Here is a 25,684-nt window from a genome sequence, read left to right on the forward strand (position 1 = left end):
TGTTTGTTTTTTAGGAGCATTAGCAACTAAGGCCATATTGATTGGGGATATGCGGTGGTCATTCCCTAACCTTTCCGCATCCTCCGTATTTGGTGGTGACGGGCTCGAACCCCGGTCTAATCAAGAAGCGTGTGCTACGCACTGCTGCTCCTTCCCACCTGGCTATGGAGGCGCCCACAAACCCTAGTACAGCCCAATTGCAACTATAGTGTAGTGAAATGCAACATGGATATGATAGTAGAATATTTATAACCTAACTTGAAACTTTGCAGATTGTTGATCTTCAGCCTAATCAAGAGTACATTAGCATTAGCAGGGCATATGATGGAAGAAAGCAAGCTTATATAGCATCAGCCAAAAAAAAAAAAAAAAAACCACCATCCATTCACTCCAAAAGTTTATCTAGTTCTGACTTTAACTTATTTAAGTTATTGACCTTCACTACAACAGATGGAAGTTTGTTCCAACTATCAACCACCTGCTAGTTAAAGGCAAATTTCCACATATCTATTCTACAACTGTCTTTCCTCAATTCGAATTTATGCCCCCTTAGGGTGAGTAATCTGCACAAGAGGAAGAATTCCATCAGCACTGAGCTTGCTCAAACCATTCAAGGCCTTATAACCCATAATTAGATCACACCACAGGTTCCTAGTCTCCAGAAGCTGCCTTTCTTAAGCCTTTTAAGCCTTTCTTGGTAACAGCAACCCCTTGTTCCACTTACCAATCTCATTGCCCTTCTCTGTACTTGTTCCAACAGCTCCACATTCTTCCTAAAATGAGGCCTCCAGACCTATATACTGCACTCAAGGTGTGGCCTGACCATTGCCTTATACAATGGGACAATCACTCCCTTTTGCCTGCTAGCAAAATTCCTGTATATCATTGACAAGACACCACGAGCTTCTCTTGTAGACTGTCTGCACTGCTCAGAAAACTTCATATCTGACTGCAAAATTACCCCCAGGTCCTTTTCATTTCCACTACCTTGAGGGTAGTATCACCCATTTGATATGTTACTCTGGGGTTACTGCTACCTATATGCAGTACTTTACATTTGTCAATGTTAAACTTCAGTTGCCACCTCTCAACCCATCTGCTCAACTTTTCCAGATTCTGTTGCAGTAGCATACTGTCATTAACAACCCTGCCAACCTTCATATTGTCTGCAAACTTAGATATTCACCCTGATATACCTTCATCAGTATCATTGATAAATACCGAAAACAACAATGGGTCCAACACCGAACTCTGAGGAACTCCACTAATAACATGTCCACAAAGAGCAGTGTCCATTAATAACCAATCTCTGTCTTCTTCCACTCAACCATCCCTTTATCCACTGTAGCAACTTACCCTTAATGCCATATTGCTCCAATTTGTACAGTAGTCTTCCATGTGCCACAAAAGCTTTCCTAAAATCCAAGTATATGATATCAAAATTATTTTTTGCATCCAGTTTTCTTTAACAACTGCCCCTTAACATTGGATACATCATAGTATCCAATGTTAAGGATACTATGATGTATCCAATGTATTCAAGTCTTGTCTTACCAATTTATTGGTATCTGTTAGATACCAATAAATTTGTCAGACAAGACTTTCCCTTAACAAACCCATGCTGTGTCTGAACTATAACTGCAATCTTGTCTAGATGATCTTGCATCACTTCCTTAACCAGTGACTCCATTATTTTCCCTGGAAAAATAACACTGTATATTATATGCATTAAATTGCAATGTACTGTCTATAGAAAGCTAAGCCTGAACAGATAAATCCATAATGGAAAAACAGAAATTGCTTTCAGGTTAGGCAGTTTTTTTCAGCTATTATAAAAATATCATTTCTATTACAATTTGCACTAAAAAATAACTATTAACTATAACACATTTTTAAACATTCTATTTAAAACTGTTATTGTTTAATTATTTTTGCAGGAATCACTTGAGAAAAGTGGTTATTTGACAAAATTAGGTGGAAAATTTAAGACATGGAGAAGAAGGTGGTTTGTTTTAAAAAATGGAACCCTCTGTTATTATAAATCACAGGTAACTGAAATTGATTTTCCAGCTATTAATCTATTTTTAAATTAAAATATAATGCTGATATTATCTGCCCATTTAAGTTTAATTGTTTTATTTTTAATTTATTGAATTCATTTAAAGAGATTAGCTAAATATTTTTATTTTTTTGTAAAAATATATTTAATTTCAGAATGATACTGGGAGGAAGCCCCAAGGCCAAATTGTCCTTGATGATGTGTGTCGAGTTAATAGAGTTGAGGGGGCTGCAACCTTTGAGGTAATTATTATCATTGTTATTGTTGAATAGATACCAGTAATTCATAGGTTAGGAATTATCATAGGCCAGTCAATTTTTGCCTTTTACAAGCTGTTGAAGCATGCAAAATTTATTACAAATCAAAGCTAAGGCTCAAAATGAACTTACCCATGATATAATCCAAAACAATCTATACCTGCATGCTGATCACCCAGCATGCAGGTACAGAGCTATGTATTTTGCTGATCCAAACAATGCTTTACAATAATTTTCTTCAAATTCATTGCAGCATATTAATCTATTACTAAATATATAGTATAAAATATGTACAGTTATAATTTCTGTATATTCCATTCTTCACCTTGTTATTTTATATGTGAGATTTCTGTTTATTACTTTGTGTGTGGATTTAGAAACCAGACTGCACCTAAATCACTACCCTGATTACTTCAGTTGCTCTCTATTTCAAAATAAAAAAAAAGGTCAAGAAAAACTTGTAAATTTGAACCAAGAATTTGAACTGTAAGTGTGCATAAAATATCCCTTCTGCACTCTTAGATATAGAGACATGATTAAGATGATCTTCTAAGTGTTAAACTCACTTTACCCACTAGAATGATCCTTTAGTCATGAGCAACCATCAAAATTACACATCAAAATGCTGTTTAATGCTGTTTGTTCTTTAGGTACTTTGGTTCACAAATTGGTGATAATTTCTTCTCCTTAGAATGCAGTATACTGTTTAAATCATCTGATTTCAGTCTTATCATGTCAGTGAAATTATTCTTTTAGGGATGAAATCCTTTATTCCACAATCTACATTAAAATCATTTCCTTTATATAAACCTTGTCTTTTCAATAAATGTGTTAAGGCTGTTCAAGATAAGAATATTGTGTGTTGCAATTGGTCTGCATTCAAATCTCCATGTTCATTTTCTGCCTATACTGAAGCTCGCAACAATTGTGAAGCAGTAGTAAATCAATCCAAACTATATTTTGAACAGCCTGAGAATATAAAACTTGCTTATTTGTCTAAACAATAGTCAAGCATTCTGGTCTGTCGCCAAAGCTATTGGCCACAACTTTTTCCCATCTATACTTCCTCCTGTAAAGCCTGTTGGTTCTTATTCCCCTCTCATCTAAAGATAAAGCTGACTTACTAGCATCCTACTTTTCTTCTGACTCTTGTATTGACAATTTTTTGGTAAATCATCTCCTGACATTCCCAGTACTCTCCATTCAGTGCCTGCTGTAACTTCATTGGACTCAGGAGAGGTACCTATGGACTGGAGAAGTGCAAATTTGAGCCCAATTCACAAAGGAGGATCAAAGGGCAACACAAGTAATTACAGACCTGTTAGTTTAACTTCTATTCCAGGGAAATTAATGGAGGCACTGGTTAAAGAAGCACTGCAGGATCATCTAGACAAGACTTCAGTTATAGTTAGGACACAGCATGGGGTTTGTTAAGAGGAAGCCTTGCCTGACCAATTTGATTGGATACTATGATGTGGTCACAAAGGAATTGGATGCAAAGAATAATTTTGATATATTTGGATATTAGGAAGGCTTTTATTGCTCTTGAAATGGAAGACTGCTGTACAAATTGGAGCAGTGTGGCAATGGAGGCAAATTGCTTCTATGGATAAAGGGATGGTTGAGTGCGGGAAGACAGAGAGTGGTAATCAATGGATACTGCTCTATGTGGACTAATGTTATTAGTGGTGTCCCACAGGGTTCGCTGTTGGATCCATTGTTGTTTTCTGTATTTATTAATGATATTGATAAAGGTATATCAGGCTTAATGTTTAAGTTTGCAGATGATACAAAGGTTGGTAGGGTTGTTAATGTCAGTAATGACAGTATGCTACTGCAAAAGGATATAGAAAAGTTGTGCAGATGGGCTGAGAGGTGACAACTTAAGTTTAACATTGACAAATGTAAAGTACTGCATATGGGTAGCATTAACCCCAGAGCAACATATCAACTGCGTAGTACTACACTCAGGGTGGTAGAGAATGAAAAGGACCTGGGGGTAATTGTGTAGTCAGTTATGAAGTGCAGACAGTCTGCAAGAGTAGCTCATGGTGTCTTGTGAATGATATACAGGAATTATTCTAGCAGGGATAACGAGGTGATTATCCCCTTGTAAAAGCTATTAGGCTTTTTATACCAATTAAGAAATATTGTTCAAGCTGGTTTAGGCCTAAATAGATGTCAGATGAACTAAAGAGACATGTTACAGAGAAGAAAAATGCATGGGAACCATATAAATAAACAGGTAACACAGAAGCCTATGATAGATAGAAGCTGCTCTGTAACCAAGTCATAGAGGAGGTTAGGCAGGCAAAGGCAGATTATGGGAAATCATTGGCAAAGGATGCAAAGAGTTCTTTACTTTTGTAAACTCTAGAAGGAAGGGGATGAATCAAATTGGTCCAATTGATATTGATGGTTCAACTGTTGATGATCCTGCTCATGTAGCTAACAAACTAAATGAGTATTTTGCATGTACATGAGGAATTATTCAGGGAGGGAGGGGAATGCCAGATGTGAATTAAACTCTGACAGTGAGCTAGGTGATTTTGTAATAACTGAGAGCAAAGTTGAGGAGAAATTGTTGAAGATAAACATAAGAAAGGCACCTTTGGGTGGATGGGATCTATCCAGTTATATTAAAGGTGGCAGCAAAGGAAGTAAGCAAACCCTTAGCCATAATTATCAGAACTTCCTTGGACTAAGGGGAGGTACCCATTCATTGAAGATGTCCAAATGTGACCCCAATTCACAAAGGAGGATCAAAGGGTTACAGAAGCAATTATAGACCTGTTAGTTTAACTTCTGTTCCAGGGAAATTAATGGAGTCACTGGTTAAAGAAACATTGCAGGAATGTCTAGACAAGACTGCAGCAGTAATCCAGACACAGCATGGGTTTGTTAAGGAGGAAAGTCTTGTCTGACAAATTTGATTGGATACTATGATGTGGTCAGTAAGAAATTGGATGCAAAGAATAAATTTGATATCATATATTTGGATCTTAGAAAGGCTTTTAATAATGTTGCACATGGAAGACTGCTTTGCAAATTGGAGCAGTGTGACATTGGAGGGAAATTTCTGCTATGGATAAACAGATAAACTGGGAGAAGAACAGAGAGTGGTAATCAATGGACACAGCTCTTCATGGACTAATGTTATTAGTGGAGTTCCTCAGGGTTCAGCGTTGGGTCCATTGTTGTTTTCTGTATTTATTAACGATATTGATGATGGTATATCAGGTTTAATGTTCAAGTTTGCAGATGATACAAAGGTTGGTAGGGTTGTTAATGACAATACGCTGCTGAAACAGGAGCTAGAAAATTGAGCAGATGGGCTGAGAGGTGGCAATTGCAGTTTAACATTGACAAATGTAAAGTGCTGAATATGGGAGCAGTAACCCCAGAATAACGTATCAACTGTGTGGTACTACACTGATAGTGGCAGAGAATGAAAAGGACCTGGGAATAATTGTGCAAATACAAGACAAGGCAAATATGAAGTTTTCTGAGTAGTGCAGACAGTCTGCAAGAGTAGCTCATGGTGTCTTGTCAATGATATTCAGGAATTTTTCTAGCATTGATAAGGAGGTGATTATCCCCTTGTATAAGTAGTGATTCTTCGTGCATTAAGAATCTAGAGATAAATGAACCACTAGGTGACAGCGATCACAGTGTGCTGAAGTGGGATTTACTCAAAGAGGTAACTACCATTAGGGATAAAGGGAAGGGTTATTGCTTTCGTAAAGCCGACTATGATGGACTGAGACAGTATTTAAATTCTATACAGTGGGACCAACTGATGATGTTACCAACAGCAAATTCAAAATGGGAAGCATTCAAAGAACTTATCTTGGAAGCTACTAGGCTTTACATACCAACTAAGAAATATTGTTCAAGGTTTAGGCCAAAATGTATGTCAAATGAACTAATGAGACATATGGCAGAGAATAAAAATGCATGGGATACATATAAATTAACATGTGGCACAGAAGCCTACGATAGATACAAGTTGATCAGTAACCAAGTTACAAAGGAGGTTAGGCAGATTACGATAAATCTTTGGCAAGGGATGCAAAGCAAAACAGCAAAGAGTTCTTTACTTATGTACACTCTAGAAGGAAGGGAATGAATCAGATTGGTCCACTTGATATATATGGGTCAACTGTTGATGATCCTGCTCAGGTAGCTAACAAACTAAATGAATATTTTGCATCGACATTCACACAGGAAGGGGAATGTCGTAGGTGAAGTAAACATTGGCAGTGAGCTAGATGATTTTCTAATAACTGAGAGGAAAGTGGAGGAGAAATTGTTGAGGATTAACATAAAAAAGGCACCCCGGGTGGATGGGATCTATCCAGTTATATTAAAGGAGGCAGCAAGGGAAGTAAGCAAACCCCTAGCCATAATTATGAGAGCTTCCTTGGACTCAGGGGAGGTACCCACAGACTGGAGATGTGCAAATGTGACCCCAATTCACAAAGTAGGATCAAAGACTGACACAAGTAATTATAGACCTGTGAGTTTAACTTCTGTTCCAGGAAAATTAATGGAGGCACTGGTTAAAGAAGCATTGCGGGATCATCTAGACAAGACTTCAGTTATAGCTCGGACACAGCATAGTTTTGTTAAGGGGAAGTCTTGCCTGACCAATTTGATTGGATACTATGATGCAGTCACAAAAGAACTGGATGCAGGGAATAACGTTGATATTATATACTTGAATCTTAGAAAGGCTTTTGATACTGTTGCACATGGAAGACTGCTGCACAAATTGGAGCAGTGTGGCATTGGAGGCAAGTTGCTGCTATGGATAAAGAGGTGGTTGAGGGGGAGAAGACAAGAGAGTGGTAATCAATGGACACTGCTCATTGTGGACTAATGTTATTAGTGGAGTCCCTCAGGGTTCAGTATTGGGTCCATTATTGTTTTCTGTATTTATAAATGATATTGATGATGGTATATCAAGCTTAATGTCCAAGTTTGCAGACGATATGAAGGTTGCCAGGGTTGTCAAGGACACTACTGACACTATGCTACTGCAACAGGATCTGGAAAGGTTGAGCAGATGGGCTGAGAGGTGGCAAATGAAGTTTAACATTGACAAATGTAAAGTACTACATATGGGAAACAGCAACCCCAGAGCAACATATCAACTCTGTGGTACTACACTGAAAGTGGTAGAGAATGAAAGGGACCTGGGGGTGGTTGTGCAGGCAGATATGAAGTTCTCTGAGCAGTGCAGATGGGCTGCAAGAGTAGCTCATGGTGCATTGTCAATGATATATAGGAATTTTTCTAGCAGGGATAAGGAGGTGATTATTCCCTTGTATAAGGCAATGGTCAGACCACACCTACAGTACTGTATACAGGTCTGGAGGCCTCATTTCAAGAAGAATGTAGAGCTGCTGAAACGAGTACCGAGAAGGGCAACAAGATTAGTGAATGGAACAAAGGGTGCTCTTACGAAGAAAGGCTTAAGTTTTGCAAATTACAGTGTCTGGAGACAAGGCACCAGCGAAGTGATCTGATAGGGGTGTATAAAGTCTTGAATGGTTTGAGCATGCTCAATGCTGATGGGACTCTTCGTCTTGCTCAGAATAATCACCTGAGAGGGCATAAATTCAAATTGAAGAAAGACAGATTTAGGATAGACGTGTGGAAATTTGCCTTTAGCCAGCGGGTGGTTGGTTGGTGGAACAGACTTCCATCCCTTGTCATGGAAGTTGATAGCCTAAATAAGTTTAAGGCTCAGCTGGACAGGTATTTCGAACGAACAGAGGAGTGAAGTGGAAGTGGTTTTTTTTTTTTTTTTCTTTTGGCTGATGTTGTATAAGCTTGCTTTCTTGCATCAAATACCTCTACTAATGCTAATGCTAATAAGACAATGGTCAGGCCACACCTTGAGTACTGTATACTGGTCTGGAGGCCTCATTTTAGAAATGATGTAGAGCTGCTGGAACGAGTACAGAGAAGGGCAACGAGATTGGTGAATGGAACAAAGGGTTGCTCTTAATGAAGAAAGGCTTCAGCTCTGCAAATTGCAGTTTCTGGAAACTAGGTACCTCCAAGGGAATCTAATTGAGGTGTATAATACCTAGAATGGTGTGTAGAAGCTCAATGCTGATGGGATTCTGCCTCTTGCTGAGATTCATCGTCTGAGGGGACATAAATTCAAATTGAGGGAAAACAATTGTAGAATAGATGTGCAGAAATTTGCCTTTAGCCAGTGGGTGGTTGAGTGCTGGAATAAACTTCCATCTGTCATTGTAGAAGTTGACAGCTTAAATGAGTTCAAGGCAGAATTATACCAACATTTGGAGTGAATTAATGGGTGAAATGGAATATTTTTTTGGCTGATGTTGTATAAGCTTGCTTTCTTGCATCATATGCCTCTACTAATGGTAATGCTAATGCTAAATGACGTTGGCCGCCTCCGTAGCCAGGTGGGCAGGAGCAGCATTTCGTAGCACACACTTCTTGATTAGACAGTGGTTCGAGCCCGTGATCACTAAATACAGAATATGCGGAAAGGTCAGGGATTGACCACCGCACATCCCCGGAGCAATATGGCCTTAGCTGCTAATGCTCCTCAAAACCAAACAAACAAACAAGCTAAATGATGTCACAATAATTTTGAATAATCTTGATACCAAATAAGCTCCAGTCCTGTTGTTATTTCTCCATTTTTTTTAAAAACCTGTAATCCTGAGCTTGCTTCTGTTCTATGTTACCTTTTTTTCACTTTCTTATTCCTCTGATGTTCTTCCTTCTGTTTGGAAATTTGCTCATATCATGAAAATTTCCCCCCATACAATTATCATCCCATTGCACTACCTCTAATCTTTTCAAAGTAATGGAGAATCCATTAATTGCCAACTCCTAAACTATCTCAAAACCTGCTATCTGAACCAAAATGGATTCTCTCAGTGTTTAATCCACTCTATTGGCTTGTGTTATCTATCTGTGAATGGATTCAGTGGAAAGGTTTGGCAAAACTGAAGTTGCTCTTGACCTTTCTAAGGCTTTTGATTGTGTTTGGCATAAAGGTCTTCGTCTTACGGATTGCCGAATATTTTTTTGCAATTGGGTATCCAGTTTTCGTGCCTACTGCTCTGACTTCAACTTCTCCACTGTTGCTAATGTTCCCCAAAGTTCATGTCTTTTCCTCTTGTTTATTAATGACCTTCCACTGACTGAAATCCTATCCAAAAATATTTCTCATGATAGCATTAGCATTAGTAGAGGCATATGATGCAAGAAAGCAAGCTTAAGCAGCATCAGCCAGAAAAAAAAAAAAAGAAACTTCCACTTCACTCCTCCATTCGTTCGAAATACCTGTCCAACTGAGCCTTAAATTTATTTAGGCTATCAACTTCCACAACAAGGGATGGAAGTCTGTTCCACCAACCAACTACCCGCTGGCTAAAGGCAAATATCCGGACATCTATCCTACATCTGTCTTTCCTCAATTTGAATTAATGCCCTCTCAGGTGATTATTCTGAGAAAGAGGCAGAATTCCATCAGCATTGAGCATGCTCAAACCATTCAAAGTTTTATACACCTCTATCAGATTACCTCGCCGGTGCCTAGTCTCTAGACACTGTAATTTGCAAAACTTAAGCCTTTCTTTGTAAGAGCAACCCTTTGTTCCATTCACTAACCTTGTTGCCCTTCTCTGTACTCGTTCCAGCAGCTCTACATCCTTTTTGAAATGAGGCCTCCAGACCTGTATACAGTACTCTAGGTGTGGTCTGACCATTGCTTTATACAAGGGAATAATCACCTCCTTATCCCTGCTAGAAAAATTCCTATATATCATTGACAATACACCATGAGCTACCCTTGCAGCCCGTCTGCACTGCTCAGAGAACTTCATATCTGCCTGCACAACTACCCCTAGGTCCTTTTCATTCTCTACCACTGTCAGTGTAGTACCACAGAGTTGATACGTTGCTCTGGGGTTGCTGTTTCCCATATGTAGTACTTTACATTTGTCAATGTTAAACTTCATTTGCCACCTCTCAGCCCATCTGCTCAACCTTTCCAGATCCTGTTGCAGTAGCATAGTGTTAGTAGTGTCCTTGACAACCCTGCCAACCTTCGTATCGTCTGCAAACTTGGACATTAAGTTTGATATACCATCATCAATATCATTTATAAATACAGAAAAGAAAAGCGGACCCAATACTGAACCCTGAGGGACTCCACTAATAACATTAGTCCCCGATGAGCCGTGTCCATTGATTACCACTCTCTGTCTTCTCCCCCTCAACCACCCCTTCATCCATAGCAGCAATTTGCCTCCAATGCCACACTGCTCCAATTTGTGCAGCAGTCTTCCATGTGCAACAGTATCAAAAGCCTTTCTAAGATCCAAGTATATAATATCAAAGTTATTCCCTGCATCCAGTTCTTTTGTGACTGCATCATAGTATCCAATCAAATTGGTCAGGCAAGACTTCCCCTTGACAAAACCATGCTGTGTCCGAGCTATAACTGAAGTCTTGTCTAGATGATCCTGCAGTGCTTCTTTAACCAGTGCCTCCATTAATTTTCCCGGAACAGAAGTTAAACTCACAGGTCTATAATTACTTGTGTCAGACTTTGATCCTCCTTTGTGAATTTGGGTCCCATTTGCACATCTCCAGTCTGTGGGTACCTCCCCTGAGTCCAAGGAAGCTCTCATAATTATGGCTAAGGTTTGCTTACTTCCTTTGCTGCCTCCTTTAATATAACTGGATAGATCCCATCCACCCCAGATGCCTTTCTTGTGTTTATCTTCAACAATTTCGCCTCCACTTTACTCTCAGTTATTACAAGATTATCTAGCTTACTGCCAGAGTTGAATACACCTCTGGCATTCCCCTCGCTGAATAACTCCTCATGTGTGAATGTCAATGCAAAATATTCATTTAGTTTGTTAGCTACCTGAGCAGGATCATCAACAGTTGACCCATCGATATCAAGTGGACCAATCTGATTGATCCTCTTCCTTTTAGAGTTTGCATAAGTAAAGAACTCTTTGCTGTTTTTCTTTGCATCCCTTGCCAAAGATATCTCGTAATCTGCCTTCGCCTGCCTAACCTCCTTTGTAACTTGGTTACAGATCAACTTGTATCTATCATAGGCTTCTGTGTCACGTGTTAATTTGTATGTATCCCATGCATTTTTCTTCTCTGCCATATGTCTCATTAGTTCATCTGGCCTCCATTTAGGCCTAAACCTTGAACAATATTTCTTAGTTGGTATGTAAAGCCTAGTAGCTTCCAAGATAAGTTCTTTGAATGCTTCCCATTTTGAATTTGCTGTTGGTAATATCATCAGTTGGTCCCACTGTATAGAATTTAAATACTGTCTCAGTCCATCGTAGTCGCATTTACGAAACCAATAACCCTTCCCTTTACCCCTAATGGTAGTTACCTCTTTGAGTAAATCCCACTTCAGCACACTGTGATCACTGCCACCTAGTGGTTCATTTATCTGCAGATTCTTAATGCATGAAGAATCACTACTGATAATCAAATCAAGAGTATTACTCCCTCTAGTTGCCTCTCGAACATGCTGATGTAGAAAACAATCATCCAATAAATTCACAAAAGCCTTGCTAGTGTGTGAGTGACCAGCCTCCAAATTCCAGTCAATATCTTCGAAATTAAAATCCCCCATTATAAGACTCTCTGATTTCCTGGCTCACTCTATTTCCCTGTACAGTTTCTTATTATAGTCATCAGAGTCATTAGGCCTATAGCACACTCCTACTCTCAATTTTGATCTCCCAATGCTTATGTCACACCAAACTGATTCGACACTGCACTGTCCAGCGATGTCAACTGGCTTCACTTTCTTGGATTTTATGTATTTCTTAACTAATAGCATAACCCCTCCTCCAGTGGTGGGATTCAGCCGGTTCGCCCCGGTTCGGCAGAACCGATACCTAATTTTTTGTTGAGTTCGGTGAACCGGTTGTTAAAATGGCACTTGTGATCAGGGTTCTCTCTAAAGTGGGTGCCTGGTATTCTATGCCATTTATTAATTCAGCAAGAAATTTTCGTTTAGTATCAATAAAATGAAGAAAATGTATGTTCTGACTGATGTTTATCAATGGTATAAGCATAGTGCTTTGTTTATAAAAGTTTATGATATGACCACACGTGGACAGAACCAGTAAAAATATTCAAATATATTGGCACATATCCGCTCCTGCTCTATAATATATTAAAATAAAACATTTTTAAAATTTTTTGCAGTAGCCCTTAAAAGGAAGAAAAGGCAACAGAGTTTGACATACTTTTTTCAATAAGAAACCAAAATCAGAATTTGTTGTATTAGAATTGGCCTTGGATTCAGTTACATCACCAACAATTTTCGTTGAACTAGTTGAATTGGAAAAACAATATTCAGAGACAATATGTTTTTCAGTTATGGAAAGTTTAAATAATGTTGGGCTTACTAAGAACTACCTAGAAAAAAAATTAATAGGATTTTGCTCCGATGGTGCCAGCGTTATGCTTGGGAGAAAATCTGGAGTGAGCACTAGGATTGCAAAAGAGTTTCCAAACATAATAATATGGCACTGTTTAAATCATCGCCTCCATCTTGTTTTAGATGATTCGATAAAGGAAACAAAGCAAGTAAATCATTTTAAAATATTTATTGATAAGATATATACTATTTTTCATCAATCCAATAAGAACCAAACTGAACTTTCCAAAATATCCGAACAACTTGGAATTGAAATTATAAAGATTGGTAGAGTTTTGGGACCAAGATGGGCTGCCTGTAGTTTAAGGTCAACCCTAGCTGTGTGGCGCGCTTATCCAGCGCTACATCACTATTTTTATTCAAATAAAAAGTACTTAGGTATGGCTGCCCGTCTTGAAAATATATATTTTATAACTGATTTGGCATTGATGATTGATATTTTAAACGAAATTTCTCTTCTTTCAAATGCACTGCAAGCAAGAAACATAGACATAATAAAGGCTAAAAAACTCATGATAAGATCTATTAAAGCATTTCAAATGCTTGGAAAGGAAAAGGTTCCATACGAAAAAAATTTGATGAATTAATTACTTCAGAAACCTTCAAAAATATAAAATTTGTAGAAAATCATCGATTTGTCTCGGGCTTCCTCGAGAAAGACTTTTAGAAAACATCGTAACGAATTTGAAAAAAAAAAAAAGACTAATGGATTGTGAACATTTAAAAGCAAGTTGTAGCCAATTCAAGAGAGGAATAAATTACAATTTCAATTTTTTGGAGCCAGATTACTGGAATATTGAAGAAGTACTAGTTTCATGGAAAGCAGCTGAAGAACAATTGCTCGTATTTAATGACATTTTTAATTACCAAATTGATATTAATGATTATCGAGATTTCTTAGAAAACGTTTTAAAAAATTCTGAATTATGTAATTCCTGAAAGTTCAAAGAGCTAAAAATATTGTCAGAACAATTGCTGTAAGTTCAGCAGAAGTGGAAAGGGGTTTTTCAAAGATAAACATAATATGTTCAGAGAAGAGAAGTCGCCTAACTGTTTCTAATATATCAAACACAATGACTATTAGTCTAATTGGCCTACCTCTAAAGGAATGGGATCCTACTCCTACAGTGGTTAAGGATAGATCACTCAGTCGATGAGGCTTGGATAAAAGCGAAGAAAATTGCAAGCGATGGCGCCAATCAAGAAGCAATATGGAAATATCTTAAATAACAGTTTTAGTTTTTTGTCAGGTATTATTTAATATTTTTTCATTAATATTTTAAAACTCTTTCTTATAGAGGTCCACAAAACATAATCTAGTTTTGTGGACCTCTTTTATTGTTCTTATTTAAGTATTAACTGCATGAAATAATAAACTACCTTTTGGTATATAGTTTTTTTATACTTAGAACGGTCATTAGGGCAGCGAACCGGTTGTTAAATTATTTGAATCCTACCACTGCCCTCCTCCCTTCCTATCCTGTCTATCCTTTCTGTAGACATTGTACTCCCCAAATTCCAGTTCTGCATTCCTTATATCTGTGTGACACCACATCTCTGAAATCCCAACAATATCTGCCTTTGATGTTTTGAGCAATACCTCAAATTCATCAAATTTATTTACTAAACTCCTAGCATTGGTGTACACGCAAGTATACATGCACCTGTTCTTTTTCTTAGCTATCCTAACACAACCCATGTGTTTACTTGTATCTTCAAAAAGCCTCTAAGGTTGGGAGAGTAATACATATCTAGAATTTAAAACAAATACACCAACCGTTTAACTATAATGGTTTAATACTGAAAACTGTAAAATGTACCAAACGATACTACACTGTAAAATAATATATGCAAAAAACTGATTTACAAAATAAAATATATGACAAAAATTTTAAAATATACAATAAAATATAAATAAAATATTTAAAATACAATAAAATTTAAATAAAATATTTAAAATACAATAAAATTAAAAGCGATAAAACATTGACTGAAGCTTTCGGGGGCTTCCACCTCCTTTCTCAACAACAATGATGTTTAAGCAACACATCCTTAAGTAACAGGCTCACAGCACACGTGGCTGACCAGGCGCATGCTCAATATTTCTTTATATGATCCAGAACCGGAAGCGGCTTGGGAGCGTGGAAAAAAAAAAATGCTCGTCTTTTGCCAGGACCACGGCTTCCAGCAGGGGGTGAAATCGAACACCCCTGTCCCTATTCATACTATTGTTCTCAGACGAGCCTCTATCCACAAACTCTCCTGCCATGTACGGTCCCAGAACCTATGCGCCCGGTCAAGGATGACAGCATGTCAGCCACGTGTGCTGTGAGCCTGTTACTTAAGGATGTGTTGCTTAAATATCATTGTTGTTGAGAAAGGAGGCAGAAGCCCCCGAAAGCTTCAGTCAATGTTTTTCCCCTTTTAATTTTATTGTGTTTTATTGTATTTTAAATATTTTATTTATATTTTATTGTATATTTTAAAATTTTTATCGTATATTTTATTTTGTAAATCAGTTTTTCGCATATATTATTTTACAGTGTAGTATCGTTTGGTACATTTTATAGTTTTCAGTATTAAACCATTATAGTTAAACGGTTGGTGTATTTGTTTTAAATTCTAGATGTGTTTACTTGTACCCCAATGATTCCCAGCAGTCTCTGAAATATCCTGCATCTTATTTTCCAGGCTGCTGCTCATTCCAATAGAAGCAGTGCAAGAATCACTTTCACCTCTGCCAGTGGCTACTGTTAATCTATTAGTCCTTGTATCCCCCCAATCTAGCAGTTTTCCGACCCACCTAACACTACCTCGATAGCATGAGCAAACATTCTTGCACCCTTTCTATTTAAGTGTATCCCATCCCTGTAGAAGCAGTCTCTCCTGTTAACAAGTACAGACCAGGCTGAAAAAAATTCTACCCCTTGAGCTTTGCACAATCTTTCCAGGGCCGAATTGATCGACAGGGCTCTCATCATATACTCCCTCCTATCATGTCTGGGCAGAATTGCAGACACTTTCAAATTCAACCATAATTCACGGCTTTTTTTCAACAGTGACCTGTACTTGTTAAGTAATTCCGCCTTATATCATTGATAAGACACCACGAGCTACTCTTGCAGCCCATCTGCACTGCTCAGAGAACTTCATATCTGCCTGCACAATTACTCCCAGTTCCTTTTCATTCTCTATCACTGTCAGTGTAGTACCACAGAGTTGATATGTTGCTCTGGGGTTGCTGTTTCCCATATGTAGTACTTTACATTTGTCAATGTTAAACTTCATTTGCCACCTCTCAGCCCATCTGCTAACCTTTCCAGATCCTGTTGCAGCAGCATAGCATCAGTGGTGTCCTTAACAACCCTGCCAACCTTTGTATCACCTGCAAACTTGGACATTAAGCTTGATATATCATCATCAATATTATTTATAAATACAGAAAACAATAATGGACCCAACACTGAACCCTGAGGGACTTCACTAATAACATTAGTCCATGATGAGCAGTGTCCATTGATTACCACTCTCTGTCTTCTCCCCTTAATCCATAGCAGCAATTTGCCTCCAATGCCACACTGCTCCAATTTGTGCAGCAGTCTTCCATGTGCAACAGTATCAAAAGCCTTTCTAAGATCCAAGTATATAATATCAAAGTTATTCCCTGCATCCAGTTCTTTTGTGACTGCCTCATAGCATCCAATCAAATTGGTCAGCCAAGACTTCCCCTTAACAAAACTATGCTGTGTCCGAGCTATAACTGAAGTCTTGTCTAGATAATCCTGCAGTGCTTCTTTAACCAGTGCCTCCATTAATTTTCCTGAAACAGAAGTTAAAACTCACAGGTCTATAATTACTTGTGTCAGCCTTTGATCCTCCTTTTTGAATTGGGGTCACATTTGCACATCTCCAGTCTGTGGGTATCTCCCCTGAGTCCAAGGAAGCTCTCATACTTACTTGATTTTAATGCTTCTAAAACTCAGTTCTGTCTTATATCTCACAAAAAGGATCCTTCTGTTCCTATGCTTATCTTTGATGATGCTCAGATTTCTAGACAAGATTGAATATCTCTATCTCTATTACCCTTTTAAAAAATGGGTTTTCTCTTTTGATCTCAATGTTACTTTTCTTCTAAACAACTATTCCCCTTGTGCAAATTTCAAATTGCATTACCATGGAATATTGTTTCCACATCTGGGGCAGTGTCCATATAACCTCTCTCAGGCTTCTGGACTCCATTCAGAAGAGGGCAGTTGTTACTTAATGAACCATCTGTTACAAAATCTTCCACTCCATTCTCTGTCTCATCGATGTTTCTTTTCTGCTGCATGCCTTTTCTATAGATACTTCCATGAACACTGTTCTTCTGGATTGGCATCTGTAATTCCTCCACTGTTCCAAATCAATCCGGAAACATTCCACAACCAGTTGTCATCCATATATTGTCGAACTTTAAACCAACTCACAGAACCAGCTTTTCTTCTTCTCCATTTATCCCATCAACATCTGTCTTCTGGAAAAACCTTCCAATTTCCTGAAAATTACAATCTACAGAAATAAGGCTAATGTCAACAAGTATATTCTTCTGTCTTCTCAACTTGCAACCCATGCATACTAAGTACTGTAGAGTCTAATATCTTTTGTGTGTTGGGTTTCATAAAAGAAATCAGTGGATGTTTCAATGCACCCCAGCCATTTTTGTTTTCATATGGTGTGGTCTGTAGAAGCAGAATAGAAACTGCCTTACCTATAACCCTATTCACAGAACTAATTAATTTCCTTTATTTAATTTGTGGTTCAAGTATTTCCTAAGTTTAATTTAATAATATAACCACATTTTTATTCACCATATTAAACTGCTATTTAATGAAATTTTTCCAGCTAAAAAAGTCTGACCTCTAGGAAATAGTTAAAACAATAACAGTTAATGCATTAAAAATTAACTTTCAGTTTCTGCAGTATATTAGTTAAATTGGTATATGTTTATTTTTTATACTTTTTAGATTTCGACTGGCAAACGCACTTATTATTTGACAGCCGACTCTATTAATGCAATGGAAGAATGGATCAAAGGTAGAAAATATTTGTTTAATCTACAAATTTTATTAAAAAACTTTTCTTTCAGAAAAAAATGAATATTTTCTCTGTAATATAGATTGATATATGAATTCTTGTCATTTTGCAATTTTTGAAAGCATATTTTTATTAACTCCTTAACTTGGGTAATAAATGACATTCCTTTAAGAGGTAATTTCAGAGGAGGAAATCTGGCTTAAATGGCCACCAAAATTGAATCATCATCAGATGCATCGGCGCCTCCGTAGCCAGGTGGGAAGGAGCAGCAGTGCGTAGCACATGCTTCTTGATTAGACCGGGGTTCGAGCCTGTCACCACCAAATACGGAGGATGCGGAAAGGTCAGGGAATGACCACCGCATATCCCGGAGCAATATGGCCTTAGTTGCCAATGCTCCTAAAAACCAAATAACATACAAACAAACAATGAGATGCATCACTTTTGCACTACAGAATTCCAAAATTTGTTGCATTTATTTGTATGACAGCAGACACAAGTGTCAAAGTAGAGGGCTCAAATTGACATTACTATCACTATGCATGGATTGATGTATTGCAAAAAAAAAAAAAAAAAAGTCTGTCAATTATGTCTTCAATTTTTGTCTCCAATTAAGATATACAATCGGATCTTGTTAATACAAAATTCAAGGGACCTAAATTTTCACATTTTGTAATAACAAGGTTTGTAGTAGTGAGGTCCCCCAAAAGTGTCAAAATTTTACCAGTTTTGGTTTTTTTTGGTGCAAACTATATATCAAAGAATAATAATAATTAATAATAATATCAAAAATAAATTTAAAATAAAATAATAAAAATAAAAAATAATAAAAACAAAAGCCTTGTTTAATAAAACAGTAATAGGAATAACACATTTTTTAAAGATTTCATTTTATTTGTAAGATAAACTAAGAAAAGCAATTAATGGAAATGAAAATATTGTACAGTATATATTTTGATATATACAATATTTTAGTATCACAGTAAAAAGAATTACAATCTTAATATAAAAGAGACATACAAACCATAAACTTTTTAATAAATTAATTAATTTAAAGAAAGAATCCAATGTTTCACAGTTTTTGTCCTATATGCATTTTTAACTTTAGCACAGACATTATCAAATGCAATAATTGTTTCTTTATTAACATTACTACAGGCCAATACATTCTCTGTTATGCTCAATGCATTTTGGGCATTTTTTTTTAGATGGCAGTGTGTGTTTCTTCACTTTTGCTGTCGCTGATAACAAAAATATCATCATTTTTGCTTGGCCCTCAGCAGCTCTTCTAGTGTGGGCATTGCTGTAGTAGCAACTTCATCATCCACCTTCACAAACTCTTCATATTCACCAACAAAATCCATATGCTCCTTCAAATTCCTCCATTCTTTAATTTTGCTATCACATTCATCGGCTGGACCATGTTTTCAATGATATTCTCTCTCCAAAGCCACTCTTTCTTAAGCAGTTTATTATTACACTTGATGCAATATTGTCCCAAGCAATAACAACATTATGGATAGCATCCAAGACATTCCAATTTGGCTGCAAATTGTTCTCTCCTATGTTGTGGATCAAGTACCTTATCAGGCAGGCTCTATGTACTCTCTTCAGGTTATAAATAATGCCTTGATTCAGTAGCTGCATAAAACTGGTAGTATTGGGAGGTAAACACAACAGCCATATATTTGTCAACTTAAGGGTGTCGGCAGAATGTGCTGTACAACAATCTAGAATCATCAAAATGTTCCTTTTTTCTGAAGTCATTCTTCTGTCCACTTTTGATAACCAAGAATGAAAAATTTTGACCATAAGCCAAGCACTTTTGTTGGCCTCACAATCACAGAGAAGTAGAGAAGTTGGTTAACTTCTTTAAAATATCTTAGTTGGAAAATTTACCAATCACAAGTGGGCATAGTTTTGTACTGCCATCTGAAGTGCAACGTAGCAGAACAGTGAGTATTCATTTACTTAATTTTACATCATGACAAGACTCTCTTCGAACAGCAAATGTTTTAGCATTAGCATTAGCATTAGTAGAGGCATATGATGCAAGAAAGCAAGCTTATTCAGCATCAGCCAAAAAAAAAAAAAAAAAAACACAATCACTACTCCCATTTCACCCCTCCGTTCGTTCGAAATACCTGTCCAGCTGAGCCTTAAATTTGTTTAGGCTATCAACTTCAAGAACAAGTGATGGAAGTCTATTCCACAAACACACTGCCCGCTGGATAAAGGCAAATTTCCGCACATCTCTATCCGACATCTGTCCTTCCTCAATTTGAATTTATGCCCTCTCAGGCGATTATTCTGAGCAAGACGAAGAATCCCACCGGCATTGAGCATGCTCAAGCCATTCAAAGCCTTATACACCTCTATCAGATCACCTCGCCGATGCCTAGTCTCCAGACTCTGTAATTTGCAAAACTTAAGCTTTTCTTTGTAAGAGCAACCCTTTGTTCCATTCACTAATCTTGTTGCCCTTCTCTGTACTCGTTCCAGCAGCTCTACATCCTTCTTGAAATGAGGCCTCCAGACCTGTATACAGTACTCAAGGTGTGGCCTGACCAATGCTTTATACAAGGGAATAATAACATCCCTATCCCTGCTAGAAAAATTCCTGTATATCATTGACAAGACACCATGATCTACTTTTACAGCTCGTCTGCACTGCTCAGAGAACTTCATATCTGCCTGCACAATTACCCCCAGGTCCTTTTCATTCTCTACCACTGTCAGCGTAGTACCACAGAGTTGATACGTTGATCTGGGGTTACTGTTTCCCATATGTAGTACTTTACATTTGTCAATGTTAAACTTCATTTGCCACCTCTCAGCACATCTGCTCAACCCTTCCAGATCCTGTTGCAGTAGCATAGCATCAGTAGTGTCCTTAACAACCCTGCCAACCTTTGTATCATCTGCAAACTTGGACATTAAGCTTGATATACCATCATCAATATCATTTATAAATACAGAAAACAACAATGGACCCAACACTGAACCCTGAAGAACTCCACTAATAACATTAGTCCACGTTGAGCAGTGTCCATTGATTACCACTCTCTGTCTTCTGCCACTCAACCATCCCTTTATCCATAGCAGCAATTTGCCTCCAATGCCACACTGCTCCAATTTGTGCAGCAGTCTTCCATGCGCAACAGTATCAAAAGCCTTTCTAAGATCCAAATATATAATATCAAAGTTATTCCCTGCATCCAGCTCTTTTGTGACTACATCATAGTATCCAATCAAATTGGTCAGACAAGACCTGCCCTTAACAACACCATGCTGTGTCTGAGCTATAACATAACTCAGACAGACTATAACTATAACTGAATTCTTGTCTAGCTGATCCTGCAGTGCTTCTTTAACCAGTGCCTCCATTAATTTTCCTGGAACCGAAGTTAAACTAACAGGTCTATAATTACTTGTGTCAGCCTTTGATCCTCCTTTGTGAATTGGGGTTACGTTTGCACATCTCCAGTCTATGGGTACCTCCCCTGAGTCCAAAGAAGCACTCATAATTATGGCTAGGGGTTTGCTTACTTCCCTTGCTGCCTCCTTTAATATAACTGGATAGATCCCATCCACCCCTGGTGCCTTTTTTATGTTTACCCTCAACAATTTCTCCTCCACTTTCCTCTCAGATATTATAAAATCATCTAGCTCACTGCCAATGTTTACTTCACCTACGACATTCCCCTTCCTGAATAACTCCTCATTGTGAATGTAGATGCAAAATACTTGTTTGATTGTTAGCCACCTGAGCAGGATCCTCAACTGTTGAACCATCAACATCCACTGGACCAATCTGATTCATCCCTTTTCTTCTTGAGTTTAAATAGGTAAAGAACTCTTTTCTGTTTTTCTTTGCATCCTTTGCCGAGGATTTCTCATAATCTGCCTTTCCCTGCCTAATCTCCTTTGTGACTTGGTTACAGACCAACTTATATCTATCATAGGCTTCCATGTCACCCATTAATTTGTATGTATCCCATGCATTTTTCTTCTCTGCCATATGTCTCATTAGTTCATCTGACAACCATTTAGGCCTGAACCTTGAACAATATTTCTTGGTTGGTATGTAAAGCCTGGTAGCTTCCAAGATTAGTTCCTTGAATGCTTCCCATTTTGAATTTGCTGTTGGTAACATCATCAGTTGGTCCCACTGTATAGAATTTAAATACTGTCTCAGACCATCATTGGCGCCTCTGCAGCCAGGTGGGAAGGAGAGCAGTGCGTAGCACCCGCTTCTTGATTAGACCGGGGTTCGAGCCCGTCACCACCAAATATGGAAGATGCAGAAAGGTCAGGGAATGACCACCGCATATCCCGGAGCAATATGGCCTTAGTTGCTAATGCTCCTAAAAACCAAAATAACAAACAACATAACAGACCATCATAGTCGCCTTTACGAAAGCAAAAACCCTTCCCTTTACCCCTAATGGTAGTTACCTCTTTGAGTAAATCCCACTTCAGCACACTGTGATCACTGCCAGCTAGTGGTTCGTTTATCTGCAGATTCTTAATGCATGAAGAATCACTGCTGATAATCAAATCAAGAGTATTACTCCCTCTAGTTGCCTCCCGAACATGCTGGTGTAGAAAACAATTATCCAATAAATCCACAAAAGCCTTGCTAGTGTGTGAGTGACCAACCCACAAATTCCTGTCAATATCTGGGAAATTAAAATCCCCCATTATAAGGCTCTCTGATTTACTGGCCCATTCTATTTCCCTGTACAGTATCTTATTATACTCATCAGAGTCATTAGGCCTATAGCACACTCCTACTCTCAATTTTGATTTACCTATGCTTATGTCACACCAAACTGACTCGACACTGCCCTGTCCATCGATGTCGACTGGCTTCACTTCCTTGGTTTTTATGTGTTTCTTAACTAATAGCATAACCCCTCCTCCCTTCCTATCTTGTCTATCCTTTCTGTAGACGTTGTACCCCCCAAATTGCAGTTCTGCATCCGTTATATCTGTGTGACACCACGTCTCTGATATCCCAACAATATCTGCCTTCGATGTTTTGAGCAATACCTCAAATTCATCAAATTTTTTTACTAAACTCCTAGCATTGGTGTACACGCAAGTATACCTGCACCTGTTTCTATTCTTAGCTACCCTAACACAACCCATGTGTTTACTTGTACCGCAATGGCTCCCAGCAGTCTCTGAAATACCATGCATCTTGTTTTTCAGGCTTCTGCTCAATCTAATAGAAGCAGTGCAAGAATCTCTTTCACCTCTGCCAGTGGCTACTGTCAATCTATTGGTCTTTGTCTCCCCCCAAGCTAGCAGTTTTCCGACCCACCTAACACTGCCTCGATAGCATCAGCAAATATTCTTGCACCCTTTCTATTTAAGTGTATCCCATCCCTGTAGAAGCAATCTCTCCTGTTAACAAGTACAGTCCAGGCTGAAAAAAATTCTACCCCTTGAGCCTTGCACAATCTTTCCAGGGCCGAATTGATCGACAAGGCTCTCATCATATACTCCCTCCTATCGTGTCTGGGCAGAATTGCAGACACTTTCAAATTCAACCCTACTTCACGGCTTTTTTTCAACAGTGACCTGTACTTGTTAAGTAATTCCGCTGGTCTCCTACTCTTAATATCATTAGTGTTAGCAGTAAATTATATTAACAAGTGGCTTAACAAGTGCAACTGACCTTAATCCCATGGAGAGTGAAGGAGTGTATGTAAACAACTTAGAAAAACTGTTTTTATGCTTTTGTTAAATCATTTTGTTTGGCAGTAAATTATAAAATAAACTTATCTCATCAAGATAAGTTTATTTTATTTTATTTTATTTTATTGAATTTGAAAGTGTCTGCAATTCTGCCCAGACACGATAGGAGGGAGTATATGATGAGAGCCTTGTCGATCAATTCGGCCCTGGAAAGATTGTGCAAGGCTCAAGGGGTAGAATTTTTTTCAGCCTGGACTGTACTTGTTAACAGGAGAGATTGCTTCTACAGGGATGGGATACACTTAAATAGAAAGGGTGCAAGAATATTTGCTGATGCTATCGAGGCAGTGTTAGGTGGGTCGGAAAACTGCTAGCTTGGGGGGAGACAAAGACCAATAGATTGACAGTAGCCACTGGCAGAGGTGAAAGAGATTCTTGCACTGCTTCTATTAGAATGAGCAGAAGCCTGAAAAACAAGATGCATGGTATTTCAGAGACTGCTGGGAGCCATTGCGGTACAAGTAAACACATGGGTTGTGTTAGGGTAGCTAAGAATAGAAACAGGTGCAGGTATACTTGCGTGTACACCAATGCTAGGAGTTTAGTAAATAAATTTGATGAATTTGAGGTATTGCTCAAAACATCGAAGGCAGATATTGTTGGGATATCAGAGACGTGGTGTCACACAGATATAACGGATGCAGAACTGCAATTTGGGGGGTACAATGTCTACAGAAAGGATAGAGAGGATAGGAAGGGGGGAGGGGTTATGCTATTAGTTAAGAAACACATAAAAACCAAGGAAGTGAAGCCAGTCAACATCGCTGGACAGTGCAGTGTTGAGTCAGTTTGGTGTGACATAAACATTGGGAGATCAAAATTGAGAGTAGGAGTGTGCTATAGGCCTAATGACTCTGATGAGTATAATAAGGAACTGTACAGGGAAATAGAGTGGGCCAGTAAATCAGAGTGTCTTATAATGGGAGATTTTAATTTCCCAGATATTGACTGGAATTTGGGGGCTGGTTACTCACACACTAGCAGGGCTTTTGTGGATTTATTGGATGATTGTTTTCTACATCAGCATGTTCGGGAGGCAACTAGAGGGAGTAATACTCTTGATTTGATTATCAACAGTGATTCTTCATGCATTAAGAATCTGCAGATAAATGAACCACTAGGTGGCAGTGATCACAGTGTGCTGAAGTGGGATTTACTCAAAGAGGTAACTACCATTAGGGGTAAAGGGAAGGGATATTGCTTCCGTAAAGGCGACTACGATGGACTGAGACAGTATTTAAATTCTATACAGTGGGACCAACTGATGATGTTACCAACAGCAAATTCAAAATGGGAAGCATTCAAAGAACTTATCTTGGAAGCTACTAGGCTTTACATACCAACTAAGAAATATTGTTCAACGTTTAGGCCAAAATGGATGTCAGTTGAACCAATGAGGCATATGGCAGAGAAGAAAAATGCATGGGATACATACAAATTAACACATGACACAGAAGCCTATGATAGATACAAGTTGATATGCAACCAAGTTACAAAGGAGGTTAGGCAGGCGAAGGCAGATTACGAGAAATCCTTGGCAAGGGATGCAAAGAAAAACAGCAAAGAGTTCTTTACTTATGTAAACTCTAGAAGGAAGGGGATGAATCAGATTGGTCCACTTGATATTGATGGGTCAAGTGTTGATGATCCTGCTCAGGTAGCTAACAAACTAAATGAATATTTTGCATCGACATTCACACATGAAGAGTTATTCAGCGAGTGGAATGCCAGAGGTGTATTCAACTCTAGCAGTAAGCTACAGAATCTTGAAATAACTGGGAGTAAAGTGGAGGAGAAACTGTTGAAGATAAACACAAGAAAGGCACCCGGGGTGGATGGGATCTATCCACCCCGGGTGCCTCCTTTAATATCCACCCCGGGTGGATATTAAAGGAGGCAGCAAAGGAAGTAAGCAAACCCTTAGCCATAATTATGAGAGCTTCCTTGGACTCAGGGGAGGTACCCATAGACTGGAAATGTGCAAATGTGACCCCAATTCACAAAGGAGGATCAAAGGCTGACACAAGTAATTATAGACCTGTG

General features: G+C 38.3%; 1 protein-coding gene across 1 annotated transcript in view; it reads left to right on the plus strand.

Annotated features, from left to right (window-relative positions):
• LOC150085112 (pleckstrin homology domain-containing family H member 1-like) overlaps nt 1–25,684 on the plus strand; it is a 919,142-nt gene that overhangs the window by 695,212 nt on the left and 198,246 nt on the right. The window contains exons 13-15 of the mRNA XM_090376468.1: nt 1,938–2,048; nt 2,215–2,301; nt 17,806–17,875. Coding sequence (XP_090232594.1) covers nt 1,938–2,048; nt 2,215–2,301; nt 17,806–17,875 — 268 coding nt within the window. The remainder of the gene's footprint in view (nt 1–1,937; nt 2,049–2,214; nt 2,302–17,805; nt 17,876–25,684) is intronic.

This window comes from Mastigoproctus giganteus, chromosome 6, assembly GCF_048544385.1.
Source record: "Mastigoproctus giganteus isolate SK-2022 chromosome 6, ASM4854438v1, whole genome shotgun sequence".
NCBI lineage: Eukaryota > Metazoa > Arthropoda > Arachnida > Uropygi > Thelyphonidae > Mastigoproctus > Mastigoproctus giganteus.